The 27,413-nt window shown below is 41.9% G+C and overlaps 1 protein-coding gene across 2 annotated transcripts; it reads right to left on the reverse strand.

Annotated features, from left to right (window-relative positions):
- Nucleotides 1–129: 129 nt before the first annotated feature.
- On the reverse strand, nucleotides 130–18,523 carry LOC102233028 (myosin-4-like). 2 transcript variants are annotated; one of them, XM_023349059.1, is made up of 39 exons: nucleotides 18,126–18,523; nucleotides 16,828–16,971; nucleotides 15,847–16,003; nucleotides 15,695–15,722; nucleotides 15,514–15,622; nucleotides 15,118–15,210; nucleotides 14,965–15,028; nucleotides 14,778–14,876; nucleotides 14,600–14,703; nucleotides 14,388–14,526; nucleotides 14,199–14,317; nucleotides 13,276–13,425; nucleotides 13,028–13,198; nucleotides 12,650–12,956; nucleotides 11,892–11,965; nucleotides 11,694–11,781; nucleotides 10,963–11,080; nucleotides 10,689–10,812; nucleotides 10,472–10,608; nucleotides 9,234–9,489; nucleotides 8,581–8,823; nucleotides 8,329–8,505; nucleotides 7,940–8,085; nucleotides 7,756–7,846; nucleotides 7,173–7,562; nucleotides 6,597–6,723; nucleotides 6,420–6,538; nucleotides 5,372–5,568; nucleotides 5,121–5,304; nucleotides 3,777–3,942; nucleotides 3,572–3,696; nucleotides 3,200–3,508; nucleotides 2,778–2,981; nucleotides 1,801–1,926; nucleotides 1,559–1,729; nucleotides 905–1,009; nucleotides 737–832; nucleotides 525–656; nucleotides 130–437 (listed from the first exon to the last, which is right to left on the reverse strand). In XM_023349059.1, the coding sequence occupies exons 1-39, from the start codon at nucleotides 18,327–18,329 to the stop codon at nucleotides 417–419; spliced, it is 5,814 nt and encodes a 1,937-aa protein (XP_023204827.1). In that variant the 5' UTR covers nucleotides 18,330–18,523; the 3' UTR covers nucleotides 130–416. The 2 variants fall into 2 exon arrangements, with proteins under 2 accessions (XP_023204827.1, XP_023204828.1); XM_023349060.1 differs by lacking the exons at nucleotides 130–437; nucleotides 525–656; nucleotides 737–832; ... (2 more) ...; nucleotides 1,801–1,926; nucleotides 2,778–2,981 and having other exon boundaries at nucleotides 3,386–3,513; nucleotides 18,126–18,329.
- Between the last annotated feature and the right edge of the window lie 8,890 nt (nucleotides 18,524–27,413).

The raw sequence follows: 27,413 nt of genomic DNA on the forward strand, positions 1-27,413 counted from the left end.
TGTCTCTGCAGGACGAATGCAACTGGTTAGACAATAACTGTACATTTTTTCCATTAAGATTTTTCTGTGGCCTAATATAAAATGAAAAAGAATATTTAATTTTTACATGTTTACTTTATTACATTTAAAGCAACATACAACAGCTATACCACACACAATCACTTCCTGAAGATAACTGCTCCACTTTTTATTTAAGTCAGGATGTGTAAAGCCACAGCGCTGTCGCCCTCTGGTGGTAGAAAACCACCTCTGCAGCAGCGTGAAGAAAATAATCCTCATTATTCTAAAGTCTGAAGTTATGCATCATGAGATGAAATTTTGCACAAAGTGACTTTAATTTAAAGCGAAGCAGCTTTGGTTAAGAGTATGTTGCAAACTAACTCAGGTTTTGCTGTCGTCGTGGCAACCAGTGATGACTACTCGCCGCTGTCTTTTGGCTGAAATATTAGCAAAAAAACCTCCAGTAAGTGAATTTTGCATATGTTCATAAGTTTAAATATCTGCCGCACGTCTGAGCGCCTCACCTTGGCCAAGTCGCGACTTTTGGCTCTCATTTTATTGACCTGAGACTCGGCGATGTCTGCCCGCTCTCCAGCCTCCTCCAACTCATGCTGAACCTTCCTCAGTTTGCTCAGATGGCTGTTAGCTTGCTCTTCCTGTAAAACACAAATAAATCAATTTAATTCGACCTGCCGAGCGGCCGCTACCTGGCAGATGATGGAGCAAGGCGACTCACCGCCTCCTCAGCCTGCCGCTTGTAGGCTTTGACCTTCAGCTGCAGTTTGTCCACCAGTTCCTGCAGCCTCGTCACGTTCTTCCTGTCCTCCTCAGACTGGGTTTTATTGCACACAGGAAGTTATGGATCGTCACAGCTTTAAAAGTAAAAACTACAGGTTCTTCTTACCTGGTATGTGAGCTCCTTGATCCTGCGCTCCAGCTTGCGAAGCGCCTTAGCAGAATCGGACCCGTGTCGTTGCTCTGCTTCCAGCTCGTTCTCCAGCTCTCTCACCTGCAGAACGAGACCAACAACCAGAGTTACTTTTACTTTAGTAACTTTTTGGAATGAATGTACTTTATGAGTATTTTCACTACATTTTACTTTTACTTGAGTAAAGGTTCTGGATTCTTTGCCTTCTGTGAGTAACTTCACTACATTTAAAAACAAGATTGTTTTACAGACACTTGCAGCTTTTTTGTTAAAGTTTCATTAGTTTTACATTGAAAGTAACTGATTTGGAAAAATGTTTCTTTTGCCTGATTTTATTATTTTGTAATCATGTTATCTGTATTAATTAGTTTAATCTATAAAATACCAAAATCTCCACATAACTTCCTATTTTGTCTTTAACCTTTTATACCAAATACTTTCTTACTATTATGCGATTTATTGGACAGCTACTTTTTACTTTTACTTAAGTAAAGTTATGTTAAAGTAGAGCTACTCTCACTGGAGTACAGATTCTGGGTCCTCTATCCTCCTCTGGGAGTCACATGTCTGAAATCTCAGCTGAATTATCAGACATTTCTCATATGTTGTCAGACATTTCTCATATTTTACCCTTGCTTCCAGCTTCTGGAGTTGCTTCTTCCCTCCTTTCATGGCCAGGCTCTCGGCCTCGTCGAGGTGCTGCTGCAGGTCTTTCACCGTCGCCTCCAGGTTCTTCTTCATCCTCTCCAGGTGGCTGCTGGTGTCCTGCTCTTTCTTCAGCTCCTCCGCCATCATGGCCGCCTGAAAAACGAAGTGAAACAGCGAAACGGCGGCTGCTGCCAACAGGACGAACCAAACGGCATCCAGCTTACATCGGTGATGGCCTTCTTGGCTCTCTCTTCGGCGTTCCTGGCCGCCTGGACGCCGTCGTCCATCTCGGCCTGAATGGCGGACAGGTCGGCCTCCAGCTTCTTCCGGCTGCTCAGCAGGCTGGTGTTCTGCAGGGTCGCATAAACGCAGAAATCTAACCAGGTTCAACTCCTATATTGACATGAAGCAGTAGGGAAGCGTTTTTAAATCAGGAGGCGATGGAGAAACGATGAACATACAGGACGATTATTTTTTCACCAGCGCACTGCAAAAACACAAACTCTCACCAAGTATTTTTAGTCTTTTTTCTAGTGCAAATGTCTTATTACACTTGAAATAAGAAAATATCTTCTCAGCATAATATAGGAACCTGTTTTATGGAAATAATTTCTTAATATTGATGAAATAAGTGAAATAATTTGCCATTGGACCTGGTCAGTTTTCATCAGTATTACAGGATTATTGACTTAAAGGGGCAGTATTGTGTTTTCCAGACACATAGATTCACAATTCAGTAACCATGTTACCTTCAGTTATTATAAAAATGCTCTATATGTCAAATATGACTTAAAAGAAATGACTTTAAAATTGTGTCTCTGTCTCTTTAAAAACTCCTGCTCTTTCTGAAGCTCCGCCTCCAGGTGGTCATTCCAACATGGCTCCTTTATTAACCCTTTAACAACATTTTTACCAACAGAAGCAGCTCAGCAGTTCCACCAGCTGTTTGCTAATTGCTGCTGGCTAGTCTGAAGGAGCTGGGTGGAGGAGGGGCTGTGTCCTGGAGGCGGGGCTAGGTCCACCCAGACGTTTTGCACAGCTGAATGGTTGCCATGGAGATTACAGCATTTCTCAAACATGAAAGAATCAAAGCAAAACCCCAGGTTTGTTTCTGATGAGTCAATAACGTGACGGAAAGTTTAAAAAGTGGGTTTTAAGTGACGCCGCCCCTTTAACTCCAGGTCTGACGGCTGCTGTGAACCTGGGAGTGCAGCAGCTGGACTCTCTCGCTGGCGTCCAGCAGCTCCTGCTCGGCCAGCCGGCGGCTCCGCTCCGTCTGCTCCAGAGCCGAGCGGACCTCGTCCAGCTCGGCCTGCAGCAGGTGGCTCCTGCGCTCTGACACGGCCAGCTGCTCCTTCAGGTCCTCGGAGTTCCTCAGGGAGTCGTCAAGGTGCATCTGCAGCTCCTGGCACACAGCATCAGAACATGCAGCTCTGACCGGATCAGGCATCGTTTACATTTATGTTTATTTAATATGGATGATTAGATGGATGGATGAACTCTGGTTCCTTCCAGGTTCTGACCCGTTTCCTCACCTTGATCTTTATTGGGCCATGGTTGGATGAACAGATGGTTGGGTGAACAGATGGTTGGATGATCCAATGACCTCTGACCCCTCCTCACCTTGACCTGGACCTGGGTGTTCCTCAGCTGCCTCTGGGCCTCGGCCGCCAGCCGGGTGCCGTGGCTCAGCTGGACCTCCATCTCGTTCAGGTCTCCCTCCATCTTCTTCTTCAGCCTGAGCGCGTCGTTCCTGCTGCGGATCTCGGCGTCCATGTTGCTCTGCATGGCGTCCGCCGCCCGCTGGCCGTTCCTCTTCAGCTGCTCCAGCTCCTCCTCCTTCTCTGCCATCTTCCTGTCTGCCTCCGACTTCAGCTGGTTCAGCTCCAGCTGGACCCGCAGGATCTTCGACTCTTCGTGCTCCAGAGAGGCCTGCGCTTCGGAAACATTGCCGTTAGAGTTGCGTTTCCTGCCTGACCATTCCCTCCAACTCACCTCTGCTTCCTCCACAGCAGCCTGCGCCTCCATCTTCTCCTGCTCAGCCTGCTTCTTGGACTTCTCCAGCTCATGGAGCGTTTTTCCCATCTCCCCCAGCTGCTCTGCCAGATCCATTATTTCCTCTGCGATGAAAACTAAATCAGATCATCTGTCATCTGCTAGAAAAGCATCAATATGATTTTAAAATATATTTTTTCCTCACGCTGCAGGTTTTTATTCTCCCGTTTGAGGGTCTCCAGCTGTTCCAGGCATTCCTCAAAGGCGTTCTTCATCTTGAAGTTCTCCGTCCTCAGAGATCGAACCTCTTTCAGGGCTGATTCCAACTCTGCTTGACCCTCCTCATGTTTCTGCTTCCACTCTGCCACCACCTGCCCCCCCCCCCCCCCCCCCCCACACACACACACACACACACACACACACACACACACACACACACACACACACACACACACACACGTCATCCGTACAGTTTGGAGTCACGATAACGGCTCCTCAGATTGGGCCGCTAATAAAACTGATTTCAGATGAAAAATAATAATGTTTAAGAAAATTTGTCCATTTAAAACTCTATTTTATTTCATAATTACTAATGTTTCAGTTTTACGTGTCTATGCTGTCAGGCACTTTGGCTAAACTTATTGTTTTTGAAATGTGCTGTATCACAATGGAGTATTAGGGCCAATATAGATATAAAAAAAAAAACAAGTATAAATTTAGAAATTAATTTCAGAAATTTTCCAGAAAAAAAGACATTTTGAGACTGAAAAGTCAAAAATTTGCTCAAAGAAACATTTTCAGAATAATCTCTGAAATTTTCTTGAATAACTTGGACATTTTTGATTTTTGAAATGTCTGAGTTTTATGTTTTCCTTTCTATGGTGCTAATACATTGTTGTACTTTATAAATAAAATGAATCGGTTAATATAAACTAAAAACCCACATCAGGAGGAAATCCACAGTGAAACTATTAATCCTCACATAAGATAATAATCTGGCCTTATTAGGCTACATGAAGTGCTGGAAATGTTCTCTAATGAGCCTAAGAAGTATTCTCAGGATTTACTGTCAGATGCTCCTGCAACTGCTTCCTATCACCTGGTGCACGGTGCCGGTTCTACAAAGTATTTTATATCCATGTCATCCTTCTTTCGCTATTTTTTTGATAAGTTAATCCCAGAAGTTATTGTGATAAATTGTGGTTTTCAGACCATTTTAAAGTGTTATGGATCTTTAATAATGCAAGAACAGATTCTCAAAGATCAATAAACTTTCAATTCTAAGGAACATTTAACACTGGAACTGGAAGATATTTTAAATATTCAAAATAAGTAAAGAAAACAACAAAAATAAAAAATAAAAATGATAAAATCTCTGTAAACCAAATTACCTTCATAAAAAGGTTTAGTTAAGACCAAAGAACCAAACTGCAGACTTTTACCATCCAGATTTTGACAAAAAGGATAAATCATGCTAATGGTAATTATCGAGTTTAATTTATGATGTGATTAACTGATTAATTGTTTGCCTTGCTGTGTGTGATCAGACCTTGTCAAAGTTTCTCTGCTTCTTGTCCAGAGCAGCAGCAGCAACGTTGGACCGCTCCACCTCCATCATCAGGTCCTCCACCTCGCCCTGCAGGCGCTGCTTGGTTTTCTCCAGAGAAGAGCATTTGGAGTTGACGGCCTCCACTGCTTCCTCTGCATCCTGCAGGCGCAGCGCTAAGCGTTTCCTGTGCAGAAACACCGTCAGACTCTCCTCTGGAGCTGCTGAGCTGAAGCTCTGGGACGCTGCCCTACTTGGCCTCCTCCAGCTCCTCGGTCCGCTGGATGGCGTCGCTCTCGTACTTGTTCCTCCACTGGGCGACCTCGCTGTTGGCCTTGGACAGGCAGCGGTGCAGCTCGGCCTTGGCCTCCTGCTCCTCCTCGTACTGCTCCCTCAGCAGCTCGCAGTCGTGACGCGCCGACAGCAGACTGTGAGCCAGGGCGTTCTTCGCCTGAGGACACAGAGACAAATATTATTACAACGCCACGATACAAACGAGTCAGTGTTTCTCAAACTGTGGTCCGCTGTACCCCTAGTGGTCTGCAAGGTACTGCATGTAAATCACCGTTTGTTTGTGGCGGCATTAGCTCAAAGTGCAACGCAACAGCTAGCTTACCAAAGGATTGTGCTTAAAAAATAATGACGGATAAAACCAGATCACAAAACTGAAAATATCGCTGGGAAGAAAACGACTCCAGGATTATATGATCGGAGGAAGTTCAGTCAGACCTGCTGAGAGTTTTTATGTCGTTCAGAAGTGATTCGATTCTTTTGAACGGCTCCATAATACTCTGCTCACACTTCAAACGTGATTATTATTATTTACTGAAAAATTAGTAAGTTAAATTAATTAAAAACAATAGATAAATACGGCTGACAGAAATGGGTGGATAATTTTATATTTAATGGTACAGAAGAGGATTTTTGTTTCTGCCAAAGCAACTCAAGTCTATTTTTCTTGTATTGTGCTTCTAAATTACAAATAACCCAAAATGTCATTAATGGACACAACAGCTGGTAGTAAAGAACAACTTATTTTTATTTCCACGTGTTTGGAAAGTTTAGAATCCAAACTATCAGAATCTGTAAATAACTGAAAATGCTGGAGTTGTTCATGGTTTTATCGTGGCGAGTCGAAACATCGCCACCCTTCTCATTAGAGAACAACAACAACAACAATAAAGGTGCTGAGAGACTAACATTTTCATTTCGGGTTGTATGTTTTCAGATGCTGTGTTATTGCGGTGCAATCTGAAGTTACATAAATGTGTTAGTGATCCTGAGTCTGTTTGAGTCGCTTGCCTTCCCCTCTTCCTCATGAAGTCTCTTCAGCTCCTCGATCTGCTGAATGAAGCCTTGCTTTGCTCTGGTCAGCTGGGACATCAACGATTCCTTTTCCTCCAGCTGGCGACACATCTCACCTGGTGGGCAAAACCAATCAGTATCTGAGATTATCTGACGGGATTAACCAAGTCTCACCATGCTCTGTCGTCAGCCGAGCTTTCTGGCTGGACAGATCGTTGATGAGCCTCAGATTTTCCTCCTCTTTGCTTTTTGCTTCATTCAGTTGATCTTCCAGTGAATGGCACATTTTCTCCAGATTAATCTGTTTGGAAAACAGGGAAAGTTATTTTCTGAGTAAAGTTTAACTTTATTCTAGTTATTTTGACTTTGATCTCGTAATATTATTATTTTATTCTCGCTGTTTTTATCTTTATTTTTTATCGTTGCCTTAATTCTTGGAAATTTCTGAGTTTGGAAATGTTGTCATTACAATTATAAAAGAAATCTTCAAGAAATTTCCAAGTAGTTTTTGAGTTTTTTCTAGCAAATTTTCAACTTTTGCAGCTCAGAAATTTCCTTTTTGTCCTAATAAATTCCTGACATTAATCTAAAAATGTTTTTGGTGGAAACTTCTTTTCTATCTAGTGCCGTCGTTCTTTGTAAACCGCTCACACAGAAACCTCGCTGTCGTCAGGTTGAATTAGGAAAATGAATAATCAGAAATCAAATTTCAGCAGAACATTGTGGTAGGTGTTAAGGTTGACCTCTGACCTTTGCTTTGGCCAGAGTCTCCATGTTGCTGGACAGGTCGTCCACCTCCAGCCGCAGCTCGCTCTTCTCCTTCTCCAGTTTCTGCCGGACTCTCTGGACGTTGTCCAGCTGGTCTCCCATCTCGGCCACGCTGTCCGCATGCTTCTTCCGCAGCGCGGCGGCCGTGGCTTCGTGCTGCAGCGAACACTCCTCCAGATCGCGCCGCAGCTTGATGAACTCGGCCTCTCGCTTCTTGCCGGTCTCCAGCTGAGCGGCGCCGGCGCCGGCGGCCTCCTCCAGCCTCTCGGCCGTCTCCTCCAGCTCCCTCGACAGATCCGACAGCTGCTTCTCCACTTTGGCTCGAGCCGAGCGCTCGGCCTCCATCTCCTCCTCCAGCTCCTCAACACGAGCCTTTTTGGAAAAATCTTTCAGACTCAGTTTACGAACTGAAGGATGAAACTAACCTAATGTTTTCAAAAGACTTCATGTAGGAATTCTGTTAGTTATTTACAGCTTTCTCATCCAAAGCAGCGTCTCATTTAGCCTCAGTGTTTTGCTGTGAACACTAAGGAGGGACGAAGGCTCGGCTCTTCCTCTTCCTCACCTGCAGCTCTTTTATTTTCTTCTGCAGCTGACCGTTGACTCCTTGCTCATCTTCTATCTTCGTCTGCAGCTGTGATAACTCAAAGTCTTTTCTGTAAAATGAACCAATTTTCACAGTTTTAACATTTTACTTTGACTTTACTCTCTGTTTGTTAGATTAAATTTCATCTAAATGCAGCTTTTACTTTTTCATCTTCTCGTCCAGCTGCTGCTTTTCGTTCTCCAGATCCATGATGGATTCCTGAGCGAGTTTCAGATCTGCCTCCAGCTTCCGCTTGGTTCTCTCCAGATCCATTCGGACCTTCTTCTCTTGCTCCAGAGAACCTTCCAGCTACATTTTAAGGTGGATTAAAACCTTCCAGCTACATTTTAAGGTGGATTAAAACCTTCCAGCTACATTTTAAGGTGGATTAAAACCTTCCAGCTACATTTTAAGGTGGATTAAAACCTTCCAGCTACATTTTAAGGTGGATTAAAACCTTCCAGCTACATTTTAAGGTGGATTAAAACCTTCCAGATAAATTTTAAGGTGGATTAAACCTCTGTGACCTTTGCTGCGGTCGGAGGTACTCACATCGTCTACTTGTTGCTCCAGCTTGGTTTTGGCTTTGGTCAGAGAACTGACTTTATCCTCCTCGGACTGCAGATCGTCCAGCGCTTGCTGATGGACTTCCTGCAGAGCTTTCTTCTCTTTGGACAGCTTGGACATGTTTTCGTCTTGACTCTGGAGTTCCTCGGTCAGATTTTTCACCTGAAGTGGAGGATCAGAGGGACAGCGTCATCGTTTTCCTGCAGGATTTGATCCAGCTCAGGTTTTTGCACCAACCTTGTTTTCCACGGCGTGTTTCTCCTTCTCCACCTTGGCCAGGGTCAGCTCCAGGTCGTCCATGTCCCTCTTCAGCTCGCCGCACTCGTCCTCCAGTTTCCTCTTCTTGGCCGTCAGCTCGGCGTTGACCTCCTCCTCGTCCTCCAGCCTCTCCGTCGCCTCCTTCAGTTTGGCTTCCAGCTGGATTTTGCTTTTGATGAGACCTTCACATCGCTCCTCTGCGTCCAGCAGGTTGTCAGCTTCCTGAAACACAGTTTGTGACTCAGAAGCAGAAAAAATAACAATGACAGACTATTAGGGCCATAACAAGAAAAAAATATATTATGAGGAAAGTCATAACATTAAGAAAATAAAGTCAAAACAATACAAAAATAAAGTCATAATATTGCAAAGGTATTCTCTGAATTTTATGACTTTATTCTCGTACAATTTTGTTCTCGGAATAGTCTAAGTTTATTCTCATAATTAAATCATTTTTTGAAAAAAAAAAAAAGTCTAAATAATACGAGAATAAAGTCAGAATTTAATGACTTTATTCTCGTAATAAAGTCGTATTCTTGAATAAAGTTGAGAATGGGACTTTATTCTCAACCTTTTTTTAATTTACTCTCATCCTTTTATTTTGAAAGGTTCTTATCGTGGCCCTGACTCACCGCCTGGACCTGAAGCAGAAGATCGTTCTTCTCTTGCACCACTGACACCATTTTCTCCTCCAGCTCCTTCCTGCGGCTCTCCGATCGGCACAGATCCTCCTTCAGTTTGGTGAAGTCGGTTTTCATCTGCGCCATCTCCTTCTCGGCCTCGGCGCTTTTCAGAAGAGGCTTCAGCTTGAAGTACAGCTTCATCCAGGGCCAGTGCTTAACGTTCATGAAGGAGCGCAGGTTGTACTGCAGCGTGTAGATGGCCTCCCTGTTACAGGAAAACCTCTGCTTCAGACATTTTAAATCAACAATCCTGAATAATATTTACATATAGAATAACTAATGAGGTTCAAATCAACACATTTGTAATTACTTTTTAAATCTAAATTTAAAATTTTGATTTAAAGGTAACTTAATATCTTAAGAGGACTGTCAGTTTCTTCCTGTATTTTAGTTAAATCTTTACACTGGACGTTATTTTATTGACTTTTGTCAATAAAATAACCAAAGAAACTTTTGTTGATAGTATCAATAAAAGTATAAAATATACATGAGAACAGTAGATATATAGTTAACTAATCATATTTACTGTGTAAACTTGTGGAGCTAATTTGTTAGCAGAAAATGTAAAGCATTAATAAATAAACTATTAATTTTATCTAGAGAGTCTTGAAATCAACACAATGAAGTTAGCTGTAGCTGCATGCTAACCTCCAGTTTTCATGCTAAGCTAAGCTAACTAACCACTAAAAGCTAGCAGCTTGACATTAACCTGCTTGTACTACAGATAACAAGCTAAACTAAGTATTTTAACTTTGTGTGTTTAGGAATGTCTATATTCTTTACATGTGTTTACTAAAGAACATCGGTTTCATACTTTTAATAAATAAAGCAGACAAGCAAACCTGTAATTAGGTAGTTATAAGATCAAATGATTGTAAACACACAGACCATATTTAGAAATATATTTAGGGGAATTTTAACACATAGTTCTCATTTGTTTAAAATAGATAGCTGAGTTTCTCTTTTTCAAAGAAATCTAAATAAATCGTATTAAACCTAAGATATGAAAACTGAAGGTACTTAGCTTTATCATTTAATTACATAGGCTATTTTTGAAATTAGCTTTACAAATTAAAGGTATAACCATTTTATTATTTTATTATTAAATGATAATAATCCTTGGTGTTTGTCTGAGTCCATTGTTGTGTTGCTTCCTGTGTGAACATATTGTGTGTTTAGGTGTTTACTTCCTGGCCATCATCTTCTGATACTCCATCCGTACGAGGAACCGGCGGCACAGAGCCTGGACGGACATCACCACCTGCGCCAAACGCTCGTCTCTCATCTCCTCCAAGGCGCCCAGCAGCCCGGCTTTGAAGAACACCTGGAGTCACCAGCATCATGTCTGGTTGCTTAGTTACCGAGTTACAGTGTTTTTATTCTTACACAGGTGGAAACACAAACCTTGGTGTGTCCAAACTTGTACTGAGTGTGATCCACATCGATGGAGCTCAGCAGCTTCTCTGCAGCCTTTTTGTTATCCATGAACTGACCTTCAGGTACGGCGCTGGGATTAAGGATCCTGTACCTGGAGGAGGAGCAGGAGGAGGAGGAGGAGGGGAGGAGGAGGAGGAGGAGGTGGAGGGTGAAGAGGAGCAGGAGGAGGAAGAGGAGGAGGAGTTTTCTGTATGTGTGAGAGTTGACCTTGATAAATGTTTAGATGTAACTGTTAACTTACCTCTGCTTGAAATCTCCATACAGGATCCTGCTTGGGAATCCTTTCCTGCAGATGCGAATTCCTTCCAGGACGCCGTTGCAGCGCAGCTGGTGAATAACCATCTGGTTCTCCATCTCACCTGATTTTACACAAACAATCATTTCCTGACTTCCTACTGTGAAGAAACTATTACCATCCACTTTATTTACATTGCATCTTAAGTCACTATATGGTATATTTAAAAAGTCTTTAATTAACTGAATTAAATTTTTGCTCCACAAAAATCCTGAATGTACTCAAACGACCAGTTGTGTCAAAATGTATCAATAAACTGTTAACATGAATATAAATGTTTCTACATTCACTGAGTTCTTCTCAAAGTTAAATAACATTTAACTTTTTTCCTCATTGAGGCAATTTGGCAGAATAAAAACTGCTTTGATTTGGTTGATAAAATAATATTTAGGCCCATAACTGTTTTCTGTTTATGTCTGTCCAGAGTCTGGAGGGCCACATAAAGAGCTGCGGCGGGCCGGATTTGGCCCCCGAGCCTTTAGTTTGACACGTGACACAGATTAGATTAGATTTCATTCATTCCAGTCACAGTGATATTATAATGTGGTCAAAATCAATTTAGAGTGCAAATTAATCAGAAGTAATCTATTAAAGGAACCATGTTTCAGTAATGTCTCCTAAAGTTGCACATGGTGACAGTGGGGAGGAACAGCAGGAAGCAACCTGCAGCAGATCACCTGGCGTTTTGGTTTCATTTGGTATCAAGCAGCGCACAAAGTGGGGATGAGTGGTTCTCAGGTTGGTCATGAGCTTCCCCAGGTTCTCCTGTTGGGAGACGCGAGTTAAAACTGAAAACTGATTTAAGTTCCAGATTTAATTTTCATTTTAAGTTTCATGCTGGTGTGACGAGCCGGATCGGTCGGGAACGTCGCTACCCTGAACAGAGCGGTCACAGTTTGGAAAGACGCTCCTTTCTTCTTGGATCCCTTCTTGGATCCGGCGGCCGAATCTGCAATGATGACAAATATCAAAATAACTGTTGATATTCCAAAAATTATTTTATAAAATATACTAAAGCACGGTTATAATAGCTCTGGGTTTAGTTTTATTTTGTTGACTTTTCTTTGACTAACTTTGTTAGTTTTAGGATTATATTTGCTAGTTTTGATCAGTTTACTATGGTTTAGTTTTTATTATTGTAGCAGTTTTAGTTTTTTCATCCTTTGGTTAATTTCTGGTGCAGAATTCAAAAAGAGTCAAAATAATAATAAATTTTCAAAAATAAGTCTGATTATTGTTGAACAACCAACTGCTGTAATTTGCCAACAGCTGATGGAAACTGGTTGTGTGTGAGGAAAAATAAATAAACTTCACTTTAAATACATTAAATAGATTCATAAACACTAAAATGAAGGATATTATATTTATAATTTTCAGTATGTTTCATGTTTTTCTTCCAACTTTAGCTGTTGCCATTTTGCGGTTCAGCGTAAGACGAGTGCCGTAAAATGAAGGATATTGTGTCTGTATGTCTTGAACAGACGCTACAGTTCCAGTCAGTTTTTAGCCAGAGAATAAAGTTTTTACTCTCTGAGTTAGTGTAAGTGTTTCCTCTGTGTTACGTTGTGAGCTGTAGTGAAGTATAATATCCGTGGCATGAGGAGTTTAAATGAACGAGTGATGGACTTCGTGCCTTCGGCTCCAGAGAAGCTGGCGTACAGCATAGCCAGGGTCTTGTTGGAGGACTTCTGGTAGAGCTGGACCACGGACTCGTTGAGCGGGTCTTTGTTCTTCTCCAGCCAGCCGCTGATGTTGTAGTCCACGTTCCCGGCGTAGTGCACCAGCGTGAAGTGGGCCTCCGGCTTCCCTTTCACCGCTTTGGGCTTCAGGAAGCAGCTGTTCTTGCCCAGATGTTGGTCGTACAGTTTGTTCTTGAAGGAAGCGTCGGATGATTTGGGGAACATGCACTCCTCTTCCAGGATGGAGAAGATTCCCATCGGCTTGGAAACAAAAGCTCCCCATCAGCATCACGATCAAGCCGTTAGGAGGAGCGGCTGTGATTGGCTGTTACCTTCTCAATGAGCTCAATGCAGGCTGCCAGGTCCATCCCAAAGTCGATGAACTCCCATTCAATGCCCTCCTTTTTATACTCCTCCTGCTCCAGCACAAACATGTGGTGGTTGAAGAACTGCTGCAGCTTTTCGTTGGTGAAATTTATGCACAGCTGCTCCATGCTGTTGTACTGAACACAGAGAATAAAGATTATATTTACATTAAGTAACATCCCTGGAAACATAGGAACAGATCTGGAGAAGCTACATCAAAGATCTCGAAGCCAGCGATGTCGAGGACGCCGATGAAATGCTGTCTGGACTGCTTGGTGTCGAGCTGCTGGTTGATGCGCAGAACCATCCACAGAAACATTTTCTCATACACCGACTTGGCCAGAGCGCCGATGGAGTTATAGACCTGCAGGGGATGAGACGGGCTCACTTCACGTTTCGTAACATAAAAAGCTTGATTATGATAAATGATTAGAAAAATGATGAACTGCTGAGAATTAAATTATAGCAGAGATAAAAAGTTTCTGGTTTAGATATTATTGTTCTTAAGGCGAACTGATAAAACATACAAACGTACAACAATACAAATCCATCTCAAGAGTAGAAACTTTATTTTTACAAAATTGAGGAAGTTATTTTGAATGTTGCCATTTCCATTTTTTGATGCAATGCTGTAAAAAAAATGCTTGATAAAAACTCGGTTACTGTAGCAACGTTCGGACTGAGGTTAATTTCCTGGTCTTAGTGATGATGTCAGCAGACTTCCTTATATTAGCTCTTTGAGGTGCAGCCAATCAGGGCCCAGGAAACAACGTGGTGCTCTGGGATTGGCTGCTTTGCAAACGCCATGGCGTGTTGCGGCTACATATTTATTTTTAATATTTTATATATGATCTACTGAGAAATCTGTGGAACCATGAACAGATGCGGGTTCTACTGGCAGATATTTTTTTATTTGAGCCTGAATGGATCATTTTGTCCCTGATGTGAATCAGAAAATGCTCAAATGAAAAACCTCTGCAGTCATTAACTACTGGAACTAAGAACTGTTGAAATAACTAATTAACATCTGACATTGTGAAGTCATTGGTGTTCAAGATGACAGGATGTGAAATGCTTGGCTTCGTTAAGGAACCTAACAGAACGATGAAAACACTTCCACCAGAGTTTCTCTGATACCTGCTGCACGTTTTGACCTTTGGTCACAAACTCATTCCCGACCTTCACCCTGGGATAGCAGAGGTTCTTCAGGAGGTCGGCAGAGTTCAGACCCATCAGGTAGGCAGCTTTATCAGCCTCTGCAGAGACAGAAGCATTAAGCACGTCTCTGCATGCGGCCGGCCGCACACCGCTGACCGCCGGCTCCACCTTCGGTGCCGTCCGGCTCCGCCTGCTCCTCCCGCTGCTTCTGCTTGAACTTCATGTTGCCGTAATGCATAACGGCGCCGGTCAGCTTGTAGGCGGACGCTTTCTCATCAGGCAGGAAGCCCAGGATGTCAAAGGCTTCCTGCATTTGCAGAAATAAAAAGGTAGAAGCTGCTAACGGGGAAGAGCCGCCTGTTTTCATAGAATCCACTCACATCCGTTGCCACCAGCTCCTCGGCATCGTTGATGCTTTTCACGCTGATTTCCCCCTGACTGATGAAGGCAAAGTCATACGGGTTGGTGGTGATCAGAAGCAGATCTGCGGAATAAAAAATCCAGTTCATGTTTGATTAAATGGTAAAAAATGAGGGAAATAATGAGCACAAAGTTTACCGATGAGTTCAGGTTTCTGGTTGCATGTGAGCTGATAGAATATGTGGTAACTGCGCTCAGCTGACAGCTGAAACGTCACTCTGGACTTTTCCAGCAGATCTGTTAGGAAAAAGTAAAAAAACATCAAAACTTTCTGCTTCATAGCAGAGTGATGAATTCACGCCCATCCTTATGGATATAAACTCACATGTTTCGATGTCTGCCGACGCCAGCTTCCCAGTGGCTCCGAAGTGGATCCGGATGAACTTACCCTACAAACAGAGCCGGTTATCTGCAGCCGATCCTAACCAATAATCTTAATCAGTCATCTTATCGAAGCGAAGCTGGCAGGCCGACTCACAAAGCGAGACGAGTTGTCGTTCCTCACGGTCTTGGCGTTCCCAAACGCTTCCAGCAGCGGGTTGGCCTGGATGATCTGATCCTCCAGAGTCCCCTGATGACCAAAATACCGAAACAGAATAAAATAATAAAAACCAAAACATACTTAGTTTCTGCTGCAGCAATTTCCCAACAACCCGAATCACCGAAGTACAAATATCTTTATAAATTGGTGTTGAAGGTCAAAGAAAAGATTTTATCATGTCAAAGGAAACTGGCTTTGATAGCAGCGCTAACATCCTTATCGAACATAAAGATGGGATGAAACATCCTGTGTTTAAATTTACATTAGACCCCCAGTGGGCCCCACTGGGCCCGCGCCCATGAAAACAGAAGGACAGTCACTGAGGGCGCTCACCTTCATTTTGCTGCTGCTCTCCTTTTTCTTGTCTGTTGCCACGGCGATTGTTGCAAAGTACTGAATGACACGTTTGGTGTTGACGGTTTTCCCAGCTCCAGATTCTCCACTGAGGAAAAAAATCGATTTTTAAAGTTTTTCTATCAAAAACAGAAAAACTAAAAGTTTTTACTCAACTTACGTGATGAGGATGGACTGATTGACCCGATCTGCAGACAGAGGAGAGGGATGAGCTGTGTGTGTGTGTGCGTGTGTGTGTGTGTGTGTGTGTGTGTGTGTGTGTGTGTGCGTGTGTGTGTGTGCGTGTGTGTGTGTGTGTGCGTGCATGCTCACCGGTGAGCATGAACTGGTAGGCGTTGTCAGAGAGGGCGAAGATGTGCGGCGGGACCTCCATCCTCTTCTTGCCCCGGTAGGCGCGGACCACCTCCGGGTTGTAGACCGGCAGCCATTTGTACGGGTTGACGGTCACACAGAAGAGCCCAGAGTACGTCTGCACCGAAACGAAAAGTAATCTGATTACAATCTACAAATTACAGAATCACTTTCACATTTAACAAAGATCTTCAAATTAAAAGCATGTTGCTGTGAAATAACATTTTTCTCATTTTGGGAGATATTTACAGATTCTTTCTGTGTGTTTTTATTAGTTGAAAATTTTATTTTCAAACATTTTGTGCTTCTTTAGAAATATTTTATAATTTTTAACTTAAATTCTTGTTTCTTGGTGTCATTTTAGCCCTTAACATGATATAATGTAATCCATATTGAGCTGCATGGAAAGAATCGATACACAAAATGCAACACAATACAATATGATACAATGTAATACGATATATTACATGAAATAACATATGACACAATATTATGCAGAATGATATAAGATGACATCATGATATATGATACGATATAAAATGTAATACAACACCAGGCATTTATACAAATACTGTAAAGATGAACTGAATTAATATTGTACATTCTGCTATAATTATTTTAAAAAAGACATTTTACAAAAGAAACCCACAAAATTCAGTGTATATAGAGAAACATATGGTCCTATTAGATAATTATATGGACAGATTAAAAACCAGTTAATTCTATTTCTGCCATATTTACATGTTTCTATAAATATTTTCTAATTTTCTGCAGGTTTTAAATTTTGCTGCTTTCAGAGCTGAACAGATAAAGTTACTTCTAAAACATTTAAATCAATTTAAATCCCTCACTAACAGTTCTCCTTCCTTTAATGTTTGCAGGTAAATTTGGTTTAAACTGAACAGGAGACGTTTCTGAAGCAGCGACGTGTTTCATGCTTACGTAGATCATCCAGGCGGCGTATCGCTCCTTCAGGTTGAACAGGACGGCCGGTTCATGCAGGTGCGTCATCATCACCATGTCCTCGATCTTATCAAACTTTGGAGGATTCATTGGAAACACCTGGTCCTCCCTCACCGTTAACGTCTGCAGAGGAAGGTAGACCAGGTGAGAACCTGAGACCAGGTGAGAACGTTAGAACAGGTGAGAATGTGAGACCAGGTGAGAACGTTAGAACAGGTGAGAACGTTAGAACAGGTGAGAACGTGAGAACAGGTGAGAATGTGAGACCAGGTGAGAACGTGAGACCAGGTGAGAATGTCAGACCAGGTGAGAATGTCAGACCAGGTGAGAACGTTAGAACAGGTGAGAACGTTAGAACAGGTGAGAACGTGAGACCAGGTGAGAATGTGAGACCAGGTGAGAACGTTAGAACAGGTGAGAACGTTAGAACAGGTGAGAACGTGAGACCAGGTGAGAACGTGAGACCAGGTGAGAACGTTAGAACAGGTGAGAACGTGAGACCAGGTGAGAACGTTAGAACAGGTGAGAACGTGAGACCAGGTGAGAATGTGAGACCAGGTGAGAATGTCAGACCAGGTGAGAATGTGAGACCAGGTGAGAACGTGAGACCAGGTGAGAATGTGAGACCAGGTGAGAATGTCAGACCAGGTGAGAACGTTAGAACAGGTGAGAACGTGAGACCAGGTGAGAACGTTAGAACAGGTGAGAACGTGAGACCAGGTGAGAATGTGAGACCAGGTGAGAACGTGAGACCAGGTGAGAACGTGAGACCAGGTGAGAATGTGAGACCAGGTGAGAACGTGAGACCAGGTGAGAATGTGAGACCAGGTGAGAATGTGAGACCAGGTGAGGACAATATCGTTTAAAGGCCTTTTTTGAATTGAATTGAAAATCTTATTTTGTATGATCATTTATTTAAACTCATTTAACACATTTTATTAAATTTTTCCACAGTTTTTTGTAAAGAAAAATAAAAACAACAACAAAAAAACACCAAATTATTTAGGGGGACTTGAGAATGTTTTAGTGGGGCTCCAGCCCCACTACAAAAGTCCTAGAGACGCCACTACACCAAACAAGGAGCAGCTTAAATGCAAATTTCCAGAAAACTGTAAAACAGCCGAAACCCTGAGTTCCCTTGCTTTTGAACCACAATTACTGGAACCTTGAGCAACACATCCACCTGAACTGATGATCCGTCGAATGTAAAGTTTGTTTCTGTTGGTTCTTTAAACTCTTTGCTACAAACGAGCGCCCTGATTGGTGGGATCACCTACTAGATCGTCGCCGGTCTTCACGGTGACTCCGCCCTCGGATCGGTTCTGGATCTCCGCCTTCACGTAAAGCTCCGCGGCGTCGCTCACGAAGCACGCCGTCTTGCTGTCGAACGGCCGGTTCTGAGCCTCGGCTCGCTCCTTCTCGGACTTCCGCAGGAACTGGGCCGCAGGCCCGAACACCGCCATTTCCCCATCGGAGCTCATTTCTCCCAGTGGGACTCAAACACAACACGGATACTTTAGTTTATGAATGAAGAACTGCGGTGAACTCACCGTGGCCTCGGCGTCGGGTCAGGACAGGAACGGGTTTCCAGAACTCTGCAGGAGTGGCTGCAGACTGCAGGAGCGGGACAGACGTCTGTCCGTTTTATACGCAGCTCCGTCCTTCACCTCGCGCCCGTTCCGTCCGCCGGTAGAGTTACAGACCTGCTGCTCACCAGGACGGATCAGGGACCAACAAGCAGCGCAGATATATTTAGCTTTAGATGCCAAGTAAAGGCAGGTTTTAAAATAATAAAAACCTGTTAGAATAGAAGTCGGCGTGCTGGCTCCATCTGGGTTTTCCTCACTCCCAGTTTAACTGCAGTTTTCCTGCCCAGCTCTCAAACTGCATCACTGAAAGTATGAAAGGAGAGATTTAAATCTTTGCTTTTTTAGTTCATAGATATTGGTCCAGAAATAAACATTTTTTTATTTCTGCAAATATAAAAGTCACAGTTACAGTTCAGATTTCTGTTTCAGTGGAATATGAATGAAATTGGAGATAATTTTACAGATTAACGGACGGATGAATTATATCACGTTTGTCCAGGTTGTCAGCCTGTTGTGTTTTTTCTTATGCAGCTCAGTGAATAAAAATATATTTATTTGGTTCTTCAAATTAATTATAACTCAACATGTTCTAATTTCACCTAAATCCTTCAGATTAAAACAGAGGGATCCAACCCGCTATTCCTGACTGGGTAGACTGGTTTAACTGGGCTGACTGGTTTAACTGGTTTAACTGGGCTGACTGTCAGATCCACTTTAAAGGTGTCCAGACAACCTTTAAAGCGGATCTGAAGAGGATTGATTATTTTCCTTTTAGAGGATTATGTGTGGCAGCTGCAGCGGAAACAAAAGCCTGAGTGGGATACAGTTGTTTTAACAAAGAGACGGTGGCAGCAGGCCAAGCTACACAGGACAAAGGGACAGGAGGACGGGGGGCAGGAGGACGGGCTGGGGGGGCAGGAGGACGGGGTGGGGGGGTTGATGTGAAGTCGTTGATCTGGGTGACACAGTGAGGTGAAGCCGGACCTGGACAAAGTCCTCGATGTTTCTGAGAACTTGGTCAGATGCTTCAGAAAATAACTCGGAGCTCAGAGTGATTATAAGTGAAATAACCTGAGAGCGTCACTGTGGACGGTGATGCTGTGGGCTGGAAGGACCTCCAGCAGCAGTCAGTCTTCCAACACACCTGCAGAAGTCTCTGACTGAAGATTGCTGCTGATTGAAGTTGTCTTTATGTAAACTTTCTGGCTCTAAATTAATTTCTTTAAGCTGGGCATAGTTTTCTTCACATGCACCTTTTCTAACAGCTTCACTGTAATTTCATAAGTTACACCTTAAGTTACTGTAAAACTGGATTTCAGACTCTGTGGTGATTATGCTGTCTGATGCCGGATCCCTTCAAATATTCAGGCTGTAAAATTTAAAATCTGATGAAAAGTAACAGCAGAACAGGGCAGAAAAGTTAAGGAAAGCTGTCTAAACCAGTCAGTCGGTTCTGATCCGCTTGGTCAGTACTGAGGCGCCGTGTCCTCCCACCTTCCCATTTCTATCAGCTAATTGTTCCAAGGTGAAGCTTATTTTAGATGATCGGTGGAGGCCGACTGCATGGAAATGATTCCAGATAATCCATAATAAAACCACAACTTAGAAACAATAGCATCCCCTTTAAATTCATTTAAATCTTATCTTTAGAGCTGCAAGAAAAGATTAGATAAACAAAAAGTTATTTTTTTATATTATTGAAACAATAACCTGGTGGCAGATTTCCAGTGAAGGAAACCAGTCCAGACTGGGAGGCTGTGGCTGCTGCTGCACAGGAAACAAGAAACTTTAAAGGAAAGTTCGAGTCGTTTGTTCATAAATCTCTCTTAAATAGATGAAATTAAAAAAGTGAGATGGAAAAAAAAGTGTTTTTCATTTAGTTATGTAATAATTTTGCAAAAAGTTTCTAAATAAATTCTAAGAATCCAAAATCTCACTTTTACTTTCTTACTCATTAATGTATAAAACCAACAGACAGCTGGTGATTAATGAAAATATTGATCAAGTAACAGACGAGCTTGGTTTTTATTCTGTTTATGTAAAATAAACGCCATCTTTAAAAAGCTCTACTTTGAAAAGAAGTTTCATAAATTTTGTTTTTTCTTTCTAACAATTCGGTTTGCAGAATTAGCTTAAAGTGAACATTATGCTAAATATCTGCTAATGTGGACAAGAAGCGAAAAGCAAACAGAAGCTGCGATTCCATCAATGTGCGCAAATCGTTGTCAATATTCCGCTAACGATGTTTTCATTAAATAATAAACACAAACACACAAGAATCATTTTGTTCACGCAATAAGTAAATAAGAAACGCACCACGCCGCGATCCTCCAACCACTTCCTGTCTTCTTCTTCTTCGTGGGTTGAGCCAGGGCAACATCCGGTTGTTGATCACGTGACTCGCGTGATGTGGAAAAAAGGGTTTCTGTGGCAGATTTTCAAAAACAAACCAGAAACGACTAGAAACAAACATTTCATCCCCGCCGAAACGTTTCATCAAAAAACGAGAATTATTTTAAATTTGTTTTGCTTTTATTAAGCGAATTTCATTTCAAAATGCCAAATTTCCTCATTATGATCAGCTACTGAGAAACAGTCTGGGTCAACTGAAAACTTTAATTCAGATGTTGGAGACGCTTCTAACCTGTTTTTGCTTTAATTGCAAGTTTAGAGATTCATATTCTGTTACAGTTTTCATTTCAAAGCTCTTATGATTCTTGATATTTTGTATTGATTCAATTTAAAGTCTTATATCTGGAATCATATTCACAAATGTTTCCTATCTGTTGCCAAAAGATCCACGTTAGTTTTTATCCCAGAACCTTCCGAAGAGAAAGTCCAGACGACAGTAAGATGTTCAGACACGGATCGCCTTCGGATCCGGCTGACACTCCATCAGAACATGCAGAGGAAAGTCCAGTACAGAGCTGCTGGGACAGACACGTCCTTGTTGTGTGCCAGAACATTTCTGGCTTTGTTTCACTGCAGAAGGACGACCTTTGACCTCTGCTCTGACCCAAACTGAGACCCAAACTCGTGGTTCTGAGAGGGAGAAAAGCTGCTCATTTAGAAAGTTTCCATGTTTGTCTCGTAGTTCAGCTGCAGACTCGTCTCTGTCTCTTCGTTCTGTTTCTCCCCAGAGCTGCTTCATGGTAAGAACTGCAATCAGACTCTGGACAGAAGATTCAGTTTCTGTCTCTAACTTTATGTTTATTTGTTTACATACTAATTACACACCGTAAATGAGTCAAATAATCATTCATATTTAAATTAGAGGTGGGACTCGGAGTTAATTGCAAGTCTGTAAATAATTAATTTCTAAATTATTGGATAAGTAGACATATGAGCTAAACAACAAATATATTTATAGTTTTAATCTGTTTTTAGGTCATTTAATCATTAGATTGGAACAAACTTCAACTTTCCAGAGTTTCCATGATCATTCATGGAGCTTCTTTAGAACTGTGGACGCTGACATTAGCATTAGCTGCTACATGTTTAGCATTTAGATGCTAATTTAGGCTTGAATAGCTTCACTGATGCTAACTGCTTTTAGCACAACTTGAACAGAACAACAGTGTTTCCAGCGTCCAATCGGATCGTTTAGAAGCAGAAATTAGCCGCCAATGGACCGAGAGAAGCGGCTTCCATGGCTGTTGTTAGCTTGTGCGTCAGATTTACCGGTGTACCGGAAACATACAAATACAACGGTTCCACTTTCAACTTTTGTATGTACACAAAAGGTTACTGATTTCATAAAATGATTTAAATGCATTAAAATCTTTGTAATTAATGAATCAAAAATAACACATTAAAATCCCAACCTTAACCTAAATCTGAAAATAATTGTAGAATGTGAAGTCACTCTATATTAAAATCTTTGTTACTTGAGATTTACAACAATCCCATTTAATCATCGTCTGACAATCATTTTTTAAGGGATAAATTCAAAACAAATGTTGAAATAAAAGGAAACTTGCACCTCTAACTTGTTTTCAGTTGGAGTCACTAAATTTACTTCTATTTGATGTAACTTTGACTTGGACCAACAAACTGCAGGCAGCTGGACTAATGCATCAGTATTATCTCATTTAACCATCTGTCTTTGCTCTGCAGAGCTTCCTCTCTTTCTTCCTATAATTACTGCTTCAGAGTCTCTAACCAACCGTGTGAAAAATTGGATTTTTAGCCGCTGTCAGAGAACACAGGATTACAAATTAAGGCTGTGCAAACACTGCATTTAAACCACAGGGCTGGGGGACTCAATGCTTTTATTTTTTTATCAGAGTTGGGCCTAAATTGGGCCAACTGACCAGAGTCCTGTTCTCCAGCGGGGCAGCGATCTTCATCCTGGTTTCCTGTTGGTCTTCGTCAGCAGCCAGAGCAAACAGAGGAGCTAATCCTGGCCGGGGAGCAGCAGCACCCGGAGGATCAGGGTTTAGATATCGCTCACATCGAGACGTGGCTGATTTTCTAACACGCTGAAGCATCACATCTCTTCAGGCTGCATTTCTGCTTTCAAGCCTGTGAAATCAGTGAGAAAAAGAGATCTGATTAAAAAGATAAGATAAACTGTTCCTGCTCAGCAACAATGAGGGAACTGTTTGTGTTCAGGCTTTATTAATGCAGCTACATTTGATCTTGGGGTTTTGGAAGGAGGCAGGAGATTAAATCTGTCAGTGACTTGATGCTCATTGAGACTGAAATCGTTACTGAAAGAATTAAATTCTAGATTGAAAGTGAAATAAACTCCTTCCTGTGGACTGGAGTCGTTCCTCTGCAGGTTTCATGTCCTGTACCACCCAGAACATGTGGAAGCTTTCATGTTTTCATCATTTCTAAATGTAAATTTTCTCCTTGAGTTAGTTCAGGTGTTCCTGTTGTTTATTTGTTCTGGTAGGTTTAGTCTTTATTTGCGTTGCTGTCAGGTTTCCTCTCCTCGCTGCTCTGGAAACAGTGAAGCAGCATCGTTCGGTATGTCTGGCTCCCTGTAAACAAGGTGTAAACACAGCCTGAATAATTTATCACTCTGACCTAACAGAGGTTTGTAGGAAAACAACCAGCATCATGGAGACCAGGGAACAGAAACTATCCACTGACTTTCACTTCCGCCCTTCTCTTCGGTTGTCCGTGTTTTTCTTTTCACTCTTAGTGTTGGTATTTTCCTGATCTCAGTCTGTGAGTTACTGTGTTTCCTCTTGTTTGGTGATTCTTCCTCTCCTCCTCCAGAGTCGCTCTCCGAAGATTCAGATGATCTAAATGTAAAGAAGAGTTAACAAATCAACTTTTTTCCAGTGTTATTTTTTAATTTTTCCTTAAGGATGCTATATTTATGTTTCTGTTTAACATTTTTGTGAAAACTTGTTTAATTTTGCACCGTTTGGCCTAAAACTGCCTCAGAGCAGCACATCCATCCAGTACTTCCTCCTCTATTCAGCTGTTATCAATAATCTGATTATAGATTATTAGTGTGTGAGGTTCAGCTGCAGATGAGGCCGTGCTGCAGATTAAAACTCTCTCCTGGTAAATCACTGCAATCAGGACTGGCCCAAGGCATAAGCAAACTAAGCAGCTGCTCAGGGCCCTGGTGTTTTTATTTAATTGTGTGTTTTTAATATCAAACACACAATTTCACTATGAACTAATTTGTTTTTACAATAATATATATTTGATAATGTATGTAGAAATCATTATTTTATGGATAAAAAGAAAAGAAAAATTGCTCTTGGGGCCCCCTGGTGGCCGCGGTAGGTACCTAACCTTAACCCCGGTACCATGAGCTGCCGTTCAGAACATCCAAAGGTCCAAAGGTCCAAAAGTCCAAAGGTCCAAAGCTCCAGTCAGAAGTTAAGTTAGTAAAACTACGTGTCAGAAAAGGACTGATCCTTCAGGGAGGGAGAAAAGAAAGAGGAAGAAAAGAAAAAAGCCAAGATAAAGGTTTTAATGTGTCTTGCTAATGTAATGTAATGATTAGTAAAGCTGCTAACAGAACATTAGCTTGATAGCGACCTGGACCGGTCCAGTTCAGCAGCCAAACATTTATGCTAGAGTTTAAACTTTAAATGAGTTGATTCTCATGGTGGCTCTGGATATTTCTGAGCTATTTTGGCTTCAATCCGTCTTTAATAAGAATAATTAAAACTTGTCAATGTTTGACATTGTTAGCTAAATGTTTTTCCGTCAGGCTACAAGCTGCTACATGATGAGCTGCTCTATGTTGTTTGCTGCTGAGCAAAATCATTTAGTGGCTAAAAACATTAATTTACATCAACTTCTGTTAAAATCATTTGAAGGCTCAGCATCAGTCCGGTACCGGTACCGGTCCACATTCTCGGGGGAGAAAGACTCACCTGGTGTAAATTACATTTTAGCTGTTGGAGTAACGCTTAAGATAAATGAATTTAATCAAAGAAGGTGAGGTGTGTGAATAATCTAATGATCAGGCTGCTGATTGCAACCGGTCCACACTGTTAGCAGAACCAGAGGGCCCCAAAATCACATTTGGCTCAGGGCCCCATGCAGGATTGGACCGGCCCTGCTGCAGTCATTTCTGTCCTTAGCCTGAAGCTGGAGCCTTCATGTCTGCTGAGGGGAGCCGCTGATACGGAGGATTTATTTATTTATCCAGTTTCTGGATCGTTTTCCCTGCTTGAATGGCAGCATGTTTTAGTGAGGAGAGCTGAAACATCTGATGGTCATGTCTTGGGCCGACCCAAACTTCACATTACTTACCTCCTCTCTGTGCTGCTGGAGATGCTGCAGCTCTAAAGTTTAATGATGCAGCAGCAGCGTTTTATGCTCCCACTCTGAGTAAACTCAGTTATCAGCGTTAACGACCAAATCATTACCAACCTGCAGCTCGTTAGTCACTGATGGCTGTTTCTGCAGATGGACGAAAAAAAATCTGGTTATTATCAAAAACATGATTAACTTTTCTCTGTAGCTCTGAACTTCATCTAAACCTGTTAGCTTCTGTTTTCCACTCACTTTAGAGGAAAATTTATTTAATTCATCTTTACACAAAAATGATACAATTAGAATAATAAACATTTAATTATGAACATTAAATACATTTTTGGTTGCTCTTTAATTATTGTCAAGTTTTTGTAAGAAATTTTCGAAAAATGGAAACAAACAATAAAATAGAAAAATACAGTTATGTTACCTTGTTTCAAAAAGTCCCATGAAATTTTCTTTTTTGTTTATTGGCTTATATTTAGTTCAGTATTTTCCCAAGAATATTAACACAAAATACATTTAAACAGAAAAACACAGGCTCAGAGTAATTCTTAAAAAAATAATTCAATCCTCTTTTCCCCAGATTAATAAATAAACTAAACTGAGAAAAATTAAATTATATATGGAAGTTTGAGTTGCTTATCTAAAATCTAGAAAATTCAGTTCTTATGTTATCTTGAAATATTTTATTTACATATTTATATTCTGTCAGTAACACTTTCTCCTTTTCAACAAACAAGTATTTAGTAAATTAATTGAGCATGAACGAAAACACTAAAGTATAAAACAAGAGAGGAAAAGTTGATTTCTGTTCTTTTCATGTTCATTTTTCCTCATTTCCTTCAGTTCATGTTGACTTTGCTGTTTAAGTTTCTACTTCTTGCCTGATTTTATTTTTAATCACTCTGTAAACTTTCATGGTTTCCATGTAAAGCTGGTTTGTGTCCACAGAGCTGCGCTGCGACTGAACCGGACCGGCGGCTTCGTCCTGCTGGAAACCAGAACCGTCGTCCCAGTGAAGGTAAAACCAACCAAAACTCTTTGGTTCTGTTCTGTGAAGGAGTTCCTGGAAAAGAGGAATGTCCAAAATAGTTTGACCCAATCTGCTCCATAAATCAGATGTTTGTGTCGTACATAAAGAATAAAGCTGTCGGGTTCGTCTCCAGCTCCTCTGCATTCAGCGCCGTAACTCTGCGAACTGGACTCATTCTCATTCTCTCCTCATCATCATCAGGCTCCATCAGGCCTGCACACTTTAATCTGATTATCCTGGATTTGCTCCGTTGGAAGAACCGAAGCAGCCACTTTCTCAGGAGGTGGAGGAATGTTCCTGCTCAGCCTCTGTGTGTTTACGCCTCAGTTCTGGAGCAGAACCTGGAGGCTCCTCCAGCCTGCAGACACAAACTCACAGTTCAAACGCAGAAATTAGAGCTATATTTATATTCACAGCCTAGTGCTGCAGCAGCCGCTGTCACTCTGTTAGTTTATTGTTGTGTCATGTTCAGGAAGCTGCAGCTCAGGATGTGGCAGTTATAAAGATGTCAGAGTTTCAGAAAGCTGCTTGTAGCTGCCAGCTGCTGTCATTTAATGGAGACATTTTCACAAAGGGGATCAGCTGGAATATCGGCACGCAGTCCCGCCGGAGCTGCAATTATGCTGCTGGGATTTGGAATAATGTGAAAGATTAATTAAGAGGAGATGAGCCTTTAAAGCTGTTACTGTGTTAAAGACGTGGCTGTTAGCTGACAGGAGAAAGCTTTCAGCTATGGGGACGTTTATAACGATGTTTTCTAGCTGCTGTGACTTTGACATACCCACCAGCTCCACCAGGTGTTAAACCAGGATATGATGTTCAGTCCACCTAATCCAACTCCAGTCCGTTTTCCTATAAAGTCCGGTTCGGTTGCTGAGGTAGCAATGCTAAGCTAACTCTGGTCCTCCAAAACTTGGTCTGGGTTCAGTTGAAGTGAACTCTGGTTCGGTTTGAATCCATATGTGAATGCCAAGCAGACCGGAGACCGGTCCAAAAGCAGGAAGTGGACTACAGCACAGGGCATTCTGGGTAAATATAAACAAAGCTAACATGCTAGCCTAGCGCTAGCAGCAGAAATGGCTCCTAGTCTTCAGCCAAAGACTAAAGAGAAAAATCTGACGCCTCCATCTTGTTTCCATCTGGTGAAGAAGGAAGTTGCTCTCAGTGTCTTCAGAGGTTTTTGTGTGGTTTCCTTCAGTGATTCT

The sequence above is a fragment of the Xiphophorus maculatus genome, chromosome 16, assembly GCF_002775205.1.
Source record: "Xiphophorus maculatus strain JP 163 A chromosome 16, X_maculatus-5.0-male, whole genome shotgun sequence".
In the NCBI taxonomy this organism is placed as follows: domain Eukaryota; kingdom Metazoa; phylum Chordata; class Actinopteri; order Cyprinodontiformes; family Poeciliidae; genus Xiphophorus; species Xiphophorus maculatus.

Bases quoted from the DNA above. Each gene is read 5' to 3' on its own strand.
- LOC102233028 (XM_023349059.1), bottom strand. From the start codon at position 18,329: ATGAGCTCCGATGGGGAAATGGCGGTGTTCGGGCCTGCGGCCCAGTTC. The intron at 3,697-3,776 runs GTGAGGAAAAAA...TTTTCATCGCAG, and splicing joins GGAGAATAAAAACCTGCAGC to AGGAAATAATGGATCTGGCA. The intron at 1,010-1,558 runs GTAAAATATGAG...CTCGTTCTGCAG, and splicing joins TCCAGAAGCTGGAAGCAAGG to GTGAGAGAGCTGGAGAACGA.